Raw genomic sequence first — 12,409 nt, 5'->3', positions numbered from 1 at the left:
AGGAGAAACTAACACACTATTGTAAAACAGTTATACTCCAATAAAGATGTTAAAAAAAAAAAAAAAAAAAAAAGAGTTTTACATAAATTAGCTTAGCCCTCACAAAATCCCAATGAGATGCGTATTATTATTATTCCCATTTTACAAATGAGCAAACTGAAACACAGAGAGGCCATATTCTCTAAGTATATAAGATACCTTTTAAAAAACTGTTTTGCCTTAATTTGTAATATTAAAAACTAGATACTCCTTAAATATAATATAAACATTCTTATTACAGAGAATGATCTAGATACTTAGAAATGAAGATTATACAACAACATGGAAAATGCCCATGATATAATATTAAGTGAAAGAATTCAGAATATAAAGTTGCATTTTCACACTGCTTCCAGCTGCATGAAAGTCAGCCATGCCCACAGTCAAGGGCTAGGAAATGTACAACACAGTGCAGGACCTGTGCTCCTCCAGGAACTCCTGTCTCTCCTTCCCCTCAGTGACTGGCTGGGCCGTGCTCATTACATAGTCCCATGATTCATAATGAACCCCTGCAATCTGGCTTTTTCCAACTACAGTCCTGGCCTGGAGTCCTGAAGGTCCCTAATTCACCACCACAGTCACCAAGCCCAAAGGCTATTTTCTTCCTCATCCTCCATCTTTTCACAGCACATATATTCTTTACCAGTAATTTTCTTTTCCAAATTATCTTCAGAAGTGTCAGTTGGATGGATGATGCCTCTTTTACTGGCTCCTCCCCTGCTACCTAACAGATTTCCTGTGCCACTGTCCTCTGCACCTTGGCAACTGAATCTGCTCCAGTAACTGCAATATTTACCTCCATGTAGGTAGTCCTCAAATATAAAGCAAGCCCTAAGCTCCACACCTAAGTTCAGCTGCCTGCCAGCATCTCCCACTGGCATTAACTCTTGTCATGGATGAAACTCCTCATCCTGCCCATGATCAAACTGGATCTCCAGACTCCTATTTCTCTCCAGGGCACCCTATTTTGCTCTAGATCTCCATACCTGAAACCTCAATGTCACATCGGTCAAAGCTCTGTAAAATACAGCTCCCAACTCCCTTCTAACCCCATCCTCAGCATCTCCTCTAGGTTCTAAAAGAACAGGAACCTATGCTTGTTCCCAAGCACACCCTATGCTCATTCTCCATGCCCAGAACCCTACTCGAGTTTCAATTCATCCATGAAGTCTTTCTTGGTGACTTTCACTCAGATGTGCTTTCTCCACCTTTAAAATTTCATAATACTTATATTTCAGTTTTCATATGGCAGTTATCATGTTTGACATCCTTATGTTATAGCTATTTGGTTGAGCTACATGAAATTGCTGATAGTTTTAACCTACATGGTTCAACCTAATATTTCTGTTGATTTTAGAGGCCCTAAGTAAACAGCAGTCTCTACAAGAGTAGGGATGAGTTTTGCCTTTCTTTGGGATCCCCTGAGAAGCCCAGAACATTGGAAGTGTTTGTCAAAATAAAGAATCTTAATCAATCTATCTATATATCTACATTTATATCTATATCATATCCATATCTACCTACCTATCTATCTATAAAACTCAATCGTCTGTAGCAATTAGTGTAACCTATCAGCTCCAGTGGTAGAGGTGAGAAGCTTTAGAGCCTGAAACTTCAAAACTTCCGGTAACATAAAATACTTTGGTTCAAGAAGCTGTTTTAAAATAATTTATGGGGCTTCCCTGGTAGCGCAGTGGTTGAGAGTCCGCCTGCCGATGCAGGGGACACGGGTTCCTGCCCCGGTCTGGGAAGATCCCACATGCCGCGGAGCGGCTGGGCCCGTGAGCCATGGATGCTGAGCCTGCGCGTCCGGAGCCTGTGCTCCGCAACGGGAGTGGCCACAACAGCGAGAGGCCCGCGTACCGCAAAAAAAATAAATAAATAAATAAAAAATAAAATAAAATAAAATAAAATAATTTATGAAGGAAACATTCTTGGATTTAGAGTTTGGCAGGTACAGTAAAAAAGCTTTTCAGTTGACTGCAATAAAAAAAAAATCAAAACCCTTTTTAGCATGGGCACTTCCCTTACAAAAACAAATTGCCTAAAAGCAAAGCACAGCAGTTTGTGCACGGTGAGCACGTGCCTCCTGCCGTCACAGGAGGGGCACTGGAGAAAGAGGGAACGATTTGCATTTCTATAGCTTCTTTTGTACGCCCAGATTCGAAAGCATTTCACAAAGCAGTAAACATCATCACCAAGAGGAGACAGCGACAGGATGTCCATAAAGTAGGGACTCTGAGTAGAGACACAGCAGCGCCCGCACAGCTGTAAACAGAAGCGCAATTCATCTGTGCTGGCTAAGAAAGGGGGAAAATGTGTCCGCAGGGTTCTTCAGCATCACCTGAACCATCCACAGAAAGCAACTCGTTTCTTATACTTTCTCAAAGAATGACTTCAATCCATATTGAGTCCTATTTGCTGGCGTTCTCAACAAATTACAGGTCTCCACTTCTAGGTGACGGCACTGCTCATCAATCGCCTACCCAATTCTCCCTTTCTCCTACAGAAATCACTGCTGTGAATGAAACACCCAGATGAAAAGGATATAGCCCTTTGATGGTATCTGGAGCCGTGCGGTGCCCTGAAAGCATTAGGGACAGGAGAGAAAACACACACTGCTCCCTCTCTAATGTTTCAGCGGCCCATTCTCGGGAAAATGTTACTAAAGCTTGGAGAAATTGAATACAAAGGTGGACTTTTGCTGTGCGTCAGTCTTCCTCCACCACAGCTTGGGCACTGCGATTCTGACGGGGCAGGGAGCTCTCAATGCTGCTGTGAACGGCCCTGAGCCCTGCACCTCCCCTAAAGAGCCCCGGCAGCAGACCTAGGACCATCCTCCAGGGGTCACAATTGGGTTACACATTCCTCACAGCACAGTGACTGAGCAACCTGATTTGGAACAATTTATTTGAATCCTTCTTCATTAAGATTCAAATGGAATAAGTAAGGTAGAAATTGAACAGACAGAGAAATTGTGTCTTGCTTCTCCTGTAGTCAGTAAACATTTATTCACTAAGCCCAGTTTGTGTGCTCTCTCTCTTTTCCCTCTCTCGCTCACAGTTATTCTTCCAATCCTTCGGGCTTGCTGTTTTAATGCATAATTAAGAAGGTCAGAATTAATGAAGCGGTATGGAGTAAAGTTCAAGGAATCCCCAGGCACTATTTATTCTATTAGATCTCAGGCATGAATGTCAGCTTGGCGGCAGAAGCAGCATAAGCAATGGGGTTGGCCGCATCCCAGGAACGATCCACTAAGGGAGACTCACCCGCACTGTCAAGTCATTCCTAAGCTCCTTCCCTGCGAAAATCACACGCAACTGGTCAGCTGGAACCCCCTGTCGCTTAGCAACCACCTCCTTGAGCTGGAAGATGCTGGTGTCAGAATCGACCTCCACCGGGAAACCATGGCTGGAGTTGAACCTGACAAACACTGACCAAGAAAATTGGAGGGGAAGAAAAAAAAAGTAAGCATTACTCAAAGCCCTTAAATGGCAATAACAACATTTCTAAACTGATTTACCCATCACCCACCCTTTGATGAACAGCATATATTTTCTTTCACTTAGAACATGAAACTTAATGCTATGGAGCAACATTTGGAGAAAAATGGAATTTCCCTGTGGGACTTCCCTTTCATATATTAGTCAGTGACCCGCAAATAAAATTGCATGCTCCCTTTGACAGCCAACCTAGGAAACAGAGGGACTCAAGCAGAACACTTGCTTGATTGGAAGTGTAAGATTCCCATGAGTTTATCAAAGAGATTCAGCTCTGACAGCCTATACAAACTCACACTGCCTCTACAGTGCCCCTCTTAATAAAAAATCAAATGCACTGTGTTAGCACCCATGGTATAGCAATGGAACAAAAACAAGCCACTTTATAGATCAGAGTGAAGACCCAGCAGAGCCCTAGGCACTGGTGGTCCCAGCCAAAAGGCTTCACTGGGTCTTATGGAAATATATATTTGCCCTTTCTTTTGAAACTAGTGATACGCCCTTTCTCTTTTTGGAACCACCGTTCCCCTCAAGACCCAGGCTGGAACCTCACAGTCTTCTTACATGCCTTCTTGTCACTGCCAACTGCCCTGCCACCTCAATGGCTCTCCCATCTGCCCTTTCCTTCCACTCCTTCTGTCACTACGCTCATTCAGTCACATCTAGATTCCTAAAACAGCCTCCCAGCTGGAGTCTTAATACACTCTCTTCACCTCCGAAATGTCCTACACTGTTCTGCAAAGTAAACCGTATTAATCTAGAGCCCTCGCTGTGTCGTAGCCCTCAAATCCTTTAAAGGCACAAATCTTTCAAACTAAATGCTCCCAAAAAACTTGTAACAGAAAACGCCTGCCCCCACCCCTTGCCTCTGTTCACATCACTCCCTTCCTCACCTCTGCCTTTTGAAAGCCTGTTCACCCCCACGATCCATCTCAAACGTGACCTCCTCCAAGAGGCCTCTCACTATCAGTCCCCTCAAGACTGAGCTCACCTCTTCAGGGCTCCAGTGGCTTTTACTGTGTACGTCTTACAAGACTTGCCACATTCCCTCATGGAAGCAGTATAGCAGAGGTGACAAATACATCCTCCAAAGTGAGAGGACCTATTCACCAATTCCTGTAGGTCCCTTATCAGCTCAGGAGACTGGGGTAAACACATTAACCTTCCCTCTTTAACTCTCAGTTCCCTAATCTTCAAAATACAAATAAACCACAGAGGGTGTTCTATGATACATTAAGTAATATTTCTAGTGTTTATAACTATCACATAATTACTTTCTAAAATAACGAATATTTGTATATGTCTTAGATGTTTCTGGTATATATTTTACCTCTTTAAAAGATTATACACTCCTCAAGATCAGGCACTATAGTTTATTTTCTGCTGTATCTCCTTTATTTAATTTTTTTAATAAGTAAATTAATTAATTAATTATTTTTAAATTTTTGGCTGCGTTGGGTCTTCGTTGCTGCGCGTGGGCTTTAGTTGCAGCGAGCTGGGGCTACTCTTCAATGCGGTGCGCAGGCTTCTCATTGCGGTGGCTTCTCTTGTTGCGGAGCACGGGCTCTAGGCACGTGGGCTTCAGTAGTTGTGGCTCGCGGGCTCTAGAGAGCAGGCTCAGTAGTTGTGGCACACGGGCTTAGTTGCTCCGTGGCATGTGGGATCTTCCCGGACCAGGGCTCGAACCCATGTCTCCTGCATTGGCAGGTGGATTCTTAACCACTGTGCCACCAGGGAAGTCCCTGTATCTGCTTTAAATGTAACATTATCACTTACTAGTTCTAAATTCAAATGTGAGATGGCCCACCAAATAATAATTATAATAAAATAATAATTACAATGCCAATAATATTCAAGCAGTTACTATGTGGTAGAAGTTGCACATTACATATGCTATTTTAAGCTTCCTGATGATCTGGTAAGGTCAGTATTATTACCCTTATTTAATAGAAAGTAAATGAAGGCCTTGAGAATTGTAATCACTTTTTTAAGGACACCAGCTACTTTGTAATGGAATCACAATTTAAACTCAGTTCAATCTACCTCTAAATCCCATTGCATTTACTATAACATGCTGCCTAAAATCGTCTCAGAAGAAAAGTTCACACTCCTTTTCCTTATGATAAAAAAATTACAAAACACAACAGCCAAAAAGTCTTTATAATATAATTCAGATAGCCTCTAGACAGGTTAGCAGTAGAAAATGAGATGAAAAAAATAAAATCTCCAGTGAAGAGCTAAGAGCAAACCACAATGAACAATATTTACAAGACACAATGAGATACAAATGACACCAAACTGAGAGTAGATGCCAGAGATGACACCACAGGAGCAAAAACCTGACATATTTTACCAGCACAGAAAATATTTAGAAAGAGTAAGAACTGGAAGTGACAAAAGTGTTCCAAATAAAGAAAACTGATTGAAAAAAAAAGAAAAAAACAATTACAGAGGAAAAGGTGCTTTTGATATACTTTTAAGTAGATGCCATGTGACACTGTTGAAAGTAGAGGAGAAGAAATAAAAATGTATCAGAATCCCTTGAGGTATACTCCTAGCATCCTCTGATCAGAGACCATAAGACAAGCAATTCATCAGATAAGACATGGTGACAAGTGAGTGGCTATAAGGGACAAAAGGTATGGTCCCAGTTGCAAATTGGATTTTCTAGTAGTGTGAACAGACATTTTTTTAAAAAGTAAAACACCATTGGGGAAGAAGCAGTTGAAAACTATACACAGGCTACTAAAAAAAGGAATAAATATTCCAGGAGATCTGAAGTTGCTGATCTTCTCCTGGGGTTCAAATCATGGGAATTCCACCTTAAGGACAAGAATTATAAAGAAAACTAAAGGAAAAATAATCTGCAAAAAATATACTAGATAACTCTGTACCACTAATGAAATCATTACTATCTAAAAGCCTTTTTTTCCTTATAAATAGAAAAAAGTTTGTGAGCTTAAGTTCAGTTTGGATAAACTGTACCAATACTTTATAAACGAATATTTTTGAGCAGCAAATAAATATAGTATGAATTTTCTGATGGAAAGATTGATCAAATACATAGCAGATATTTGGCCGACTAAAATATTGGTATGGATAAGAACAAACATCTTAAAGTGACCTGATAAATAACCAAATGCCATGATGTGGAAAACAGCTAGTGTTTAATGGCAGTACCATAATTTGCAGTGGGTCTCCATCTTTTTCTGGCCCATGTGAGAAACGTGTATGTTCCATCTGTTCTAGTCCTGTCATTTCAGCCATGATTCCTAAAAGAGAGGAGGAGAGAAGCACCCGACCCTCCTCCTCTACTACCTCTTTCAGAGTCACAGAAAGCAGAATGCCCTTAGAGCCAGGAAAGAAGAAATTGGAATCCTCGTTGTGCCACTTGCTAATTTTATGACTTAGGACAAATTATCTGTTCACCTGGATTCTTAGTTTCCTTATCCGCTAAAATGGAGATAATGTATACAACATCAAATGCCAGTTACAAAAGATTTGTTGAGATTACGGATGTATTAGGAAATTCTGGAAAGAGTCCTTAGCATATTACCTTGCACCCTTGGTACAAGGTAAGTTTGTTTTGCAAAACTAGTTTCCTAATTTTAGTCACCTAGAGGAGGTAGCACTCATTAAAGCAGCTTCCACTGTTTGTATTATAACTAAGATAGATTAAATAGGAGGTGAGAAGAGCTAAATTAAGTAGCCTATTTTTTTCATTTCTGCTCCTCTTCATGATACAGACAACTTCCAAGAACAGAGACATGATAAAGAATTTAGCTTATCTCCATGTTCTGAGATTTAATTATAAATTAAAAGTTTGGGAATGCTTGTTCTGATGACACCTATCATAGCACCAGAAATAAACACCATATCACTAAACATTATCCATTATGTGTATTATCAATAAGCACCATAATACAATGATAAGAAAAAGATGATGAGTCACATTCACACTTACTTTTTATGTTATCCTTGACCAGGGTTCAGAAGATCCAGAGGATAAGAAAGAAACTGGGAGGAAGGAGGGGAAGGAGTCATAGGTTGATGGGCACTTCTATTTTTCTCAAGGCTATTCTACTTGTCCTGTCTGATTGGGGCCTAAGTTTTTAGTTATAACCATAATAGTTTCATCAATGATCATGGTCCTTGTAGGACTCTGACTGCCTTGAAAGCAGCCATTCTACTCCTCCTACACTGAGACTAGTCACAGGATTGAGGTGGGGTGATTCACCCTTCCCCCCCCAACTCCAGGTGTGAGCTCTCATTAATCAGCACAACCTCATCCTCTTTGTCACAGTGACTGGCTCAAAGATGGACATAAAACAGTCAGTGCCTGGTGTTCCCCAGGTCATAGTGATTGATTCCCTAGAATATAGGTGATCCAAGGTAGGCCAATCCAGACAAATCCAGAACTTACCAAAGGCTTAGTGAAGAAGTGATTTTAGATGGCATGGAATATTATGTGAGTTTAGACATTTTCACCGAGAGAATCAAATAAAAACAGAGCCCAAGATAGACCATTGTCATCAGAGTATAAATGGGCTCATTGCTTTTCGAGCAAGACAATTCCTCCCCAAGAGAGAATGCCCTAAGCTCTGCAGGATGTTTAGCTCCAGCTGCAGCCCAGTAAATACCAGGAGCGCACTCTAATAAACGTGGCAACAAAAAAGTAACCCTACATATCTCTGGTGAGGTAGTTTCTTCTTTACCTTTGAGAAATATCACTCTAGTAGCTTCTACCCCAAACAAACCTTGTCCTCACATTCCCCTCCATTCACTATCCCACTTCTCTGCACAGAATATTCTACTGTGAATTTCTTACAGTTCAGCTTTCCATTTCTTTACTTTCTGTTCTTTTATGAACTACTCTTGAAGACTGCTCTTGGTATGACCTCCACATTTCCAGTCAAGGGTTGCTTTTCTATTTTTCTCATATTTGGCCATTCAGGGACATTCAGTAAGGATCTTGTTCTAATAAAACTTTTTTTCTCTTGGCATCTGCCACTAAGCCCTCCCAGTTTCCCTCCTACAACACAGGACATACTTTCTTAGCTTCATCTATCAGATTCTCTTTTTTTGTTCGACCTACTGATTTTAGAGCGCCCAGAGGTCTGCTTGAACTCTTCTTTTCTGAGTGTCCTCCCAGGGTTGTATTATCCAAGCTGCATGTTTTATAATTCTTGGGCAGTTTAATATATTTCAATGCGGAATTTTCATTCACCATGATTTTTACTTTATATTCTCATTTTAAAATCCAACTCTCTCACAACTTTTAACCTCAGACCATCCTCAGAACAATGTGAGTCCATGGAATTATCTAATCTTTAGAACCAATTCCTACATTCTTCAAGTTATAGATTTTGCTCACAAGAACTACGCTGAACATGTACTTAACAACTTTCATACAGAAATCTCAAAATCCTTATATAAAGGTGAAATTAACCTCCCACAAATCACACAGTATATCTTCAGTATTCAGAAAGTAAAATTTGTTTTAATCCTAATTTCTTGCATTCATAATTTAAACCATTTGTTAAAGGACTGCAGCATATTAGGCATTTTTCATAGACTCTGCTAGTAAAAAAATTTAATATACTTCAAATCATTAAAAATTAGTTTAAGAAGTAATTACAAAAGAATATGTATGTGTATTCATATAGGTATATATGCATGTATACATATGTGTGTATATCCAAATTAATAAAAATACTGTGTGTGTATATACTTTATATGTATAAGTATATTATATACATATACGTATTAGTCCATAACATCTTAATATTAGTCTAAGAAACAATTATAAAGAAAAGACGTGTGTGTATATATATAAATGTATACATAGAAATATATTACATATATGTGTATATCCACACACATATATTTTACACAAACACACACACACATACAGTATTTTGTAAACCTAGGTAAATGAATGACCATATTGGGTACTTTATTGTATGTTTTAAACTTGAACTTTAATGATTTTTTTCTTAAACTGAGAAAAGCACAAAGTATGATTCAGCAAGAACATCTACCATGTAGGATTAAAGTAAGTAGGGGGTGAAGGTGTGACCAGCACTTAAAAATTACTAATAGTAATATTTTAAGAAAATCAAACACTTGTTTTGAGAGAGAACCATTATTATATTCTGATTATCACAGAAAAATAACAAACGCAAAATCACCAATTAAGGAATAATAGGCACTTGCTATCTGGTCATATAAGTAACTTCTAAGTTCAGAGAAAAAAGTTAGAAGAAAGCTAATTGCAACATCTAGTAAAGTTACCCTTCCTATACAACAGATATAAAGAATAACAACAAAAAATGTATCCAGGTAATGGTCTTGTGTAGGTGCATCAAATATCCTTAAAAGGACAAACTGTGAATATATTCTCTGGCCCTTAAGGGTTACCTTCAACTGACAATGTAAAGCACAGGCCTCTGCTTGAGAATGCAGCCTCAAACTGTGATGTCAAACTCCCACCAAGCAGAGTAGAGAACTCTGGTAACAATGGAGTCCATACAGGTTTGAGTCAGGGATCAAGCTCAACTGGCAGAAATTCCATATCTCAGCCATGTTTACCTCCCCCTGCCCCCTTATTTTGTATCCTGTCGTTCAAAGTGTTGAACATTAGTGTAATGAATATGGTTTTTCTTGAGTGAAGCTATTAACCATCAGGATGAGAAGACTGTGAAATTATCCTCTGGCAGCAGAGAATAGATAGATTTTGACTTCTACAATTTCTTTTCTAGAATAAAGTCAAATGATGTTATTGCTTTGAGTCCTACTTCATTTCTAATATAATCTAGTCTATACTAATCTATTCCTCCACCCAATGAATAATAGTGAAGAACAAAGCTCTAGAATTAATCAGCATTTTTGTAATCACAGCTCAACATTTAGCAACCTGGCATATACAATCTAACCTTTAATGGGTTGTTGCAGGATCCAGGTCACTATTAGCTATTACTATTTTTTTTAAACTATTATTTATAACACATAATGTTTGATTATATGCTATCTGATCTCATTCTTTATTAGTTTCTTACATAATTCTTGATTTCTAACTATCTTTTAAGTTCTTTCTAATCAGAAACTTCATTTAGTCTCCTCACCCTCACTATCACAGTGTTAAACAGATAGAGGCCAGGATTTTTGCTCTTTGTAATGACTGAGTAACATGTCAGATCAACTCCCTGCAGAAAATGGAGATTATAAAAAAGAATCAACTGGAAATTCTAGAACTAAAACTACAATATCTGAAATAAATATTTATTAATAGATTTAATAACAAAATGGAGATAAAAGAGGGAAATGTTAATGAAGAATAGAGAGAAGGGAGTTTTTTAAAAAAATGAACAGACTTCAGGGACTTGGTAGGTAATATCAAATGGTTTAACATATATATAATTGTAGTGACAAAGAAAGAAGAGAAAATGGGGCAGAAAAATTATTTGAGACATAATGCCCAGAATTTTAAAATGTATGATGAAATAAATAAATGTACATATTCAAAATGCTCAATGACGAAAAGCAACATAAATTTGAATAAGACTGTGTTAAGGCACATCAGAGTCAAACTATTGAAAGCCAAAGATAAGGAACAAGTTTTGAAAGCAACAGGAAAAGAGATTCCCTCACATAGCTTAAACTCATCATCAAAAGCAATGGAGGCCAGAAGTAAAAGTATAACATCTTTAAGGTATTCAAATTAAAAACAAAAACAAAAACACTGTTAAACACAGAATTCTACATCCAGTAAGAATATCTTTCTGGAATAAAGGCAAAATAAAGATATTTTAAGATGTAAGAAAACTAAGAAAATTTGTCACAAGCAGACTCACCCTATAAGAAATGCTAAAGAAAATTCTTCATACTAAAGAGAAATGACAACAGATGGAAATGTAGATCCTCAGAAAGGGATAAGAACATCAGAAATGCTAAATGACTGAGTAAATACAGAAGACAATTATGTGGGGATTTTTTGCTTTATTCATCTTAATTTCTTTAATAATATAATTGCTTATATGGACTGAATTTAGTATCCCCCCCAGCCAAATTCATATGTTAAAGCCCTAACCCCCAATGCAATGGTATATGGAGATGGGAGCTTGGGGAGATGGTTAGTTTTAGACAAGGGCATGAGGGTGGGGTACTCATGAAGAGATTAGTGTCCTTATACCAGAAGAGACACCACAGAGTTTGCTATCTCTCCTTCTGTCATGTGAGGATGCAGTAAAAAAGAGGCTGTCTATAAGCCAGGAAGAGGGCCCTCTCTAGAACCTGACCATACTAGAACTCTGATCTCAGACTGCCAGCCTCCAGAACTGTGAGAAAATAAATTTCTATTGTTTAAACCACTCAGTCTAGTGATAGTTCAATATAGTGTTGAGCTAAGAAAACATTCAATGCAAAAATTAAAAAGTTTCATGAGGAGTCCAAAATACATACAAATATAATAAATATGACAACTACAGCATAAAGTTGGGGGATGGATATCAACCATTTCTTCTACATTTTGGGTGGAAACTGGTGCATTATTAACAACATTGACTGTCAAAATTTAAGAATATACATTATAATTCCTAGAGTAAAAATTGAAATGAATAAAAATGTTGAGCCAGGGCTTCCCTGGTGGCGCAGTGGTTAAGAATCCGCCTGCCAATGCAGGGGACACGGGTTCGAGCCCTGGTCTGGGAAGATCCCACATGCCGCGGAGCAACTAAGCCTGTGCGCCAAAACTACTGAGCCTGCGCTCTAGAGCCTGTGAGTCACAACTACTGGGCCCACGTGCCACAACTACTGAAGCCTGGACGCCTAGAGCCCGTGCTCTGCAACAAGAGAAGCCACCGCAATGAGTA

General features: G+C 38.8%; 1 protein-coding gene across 7 annotated transcripts in view; it reads right to left on the bottom strand.

Annotated features, from left to right (window-relative positions):
- PRKN (parkin RBR E3 ubiquitin protein ligase) overlaps positions 1-12,409 on the bottom strand; it is a 1,334,302-nt gene that overhangs the window by 1,073,029 nt on the left and 248,864 nt on the right. For all 7 annotated transcript variants that reach the window (XM_028494771.2, XM_028494769.2, XM_028494768.1 and 4 more), the window contains one exon: positions 3,309-3,472. In XM_028494771.2, coding sequence (XP_028350572.1) covers positions 3,309-3,472 — 164 coding nt within the window. The remainder of the gene's footprint in view (positions 1-3,308; positions 3,473-12,409) is intronic.

The sequence above is a fragment of the Physeter macrocephalus genome, chromosome 10 (genome assembly GCF_002837175.3).
Source record: "Physeter macrocephalus isolate SW-GA chromosome 10, ASM283717v5, whole genome shotgun sequence".
NCBI lineage: Eukaryota > Metazoa > Chordata > Mammalia > Artiodactyla > Physeteridae > Physeter > Physeter macrocephalus.
This window is presented reverse-complemented; position numbering and strand designations above follow the sequence as displayed.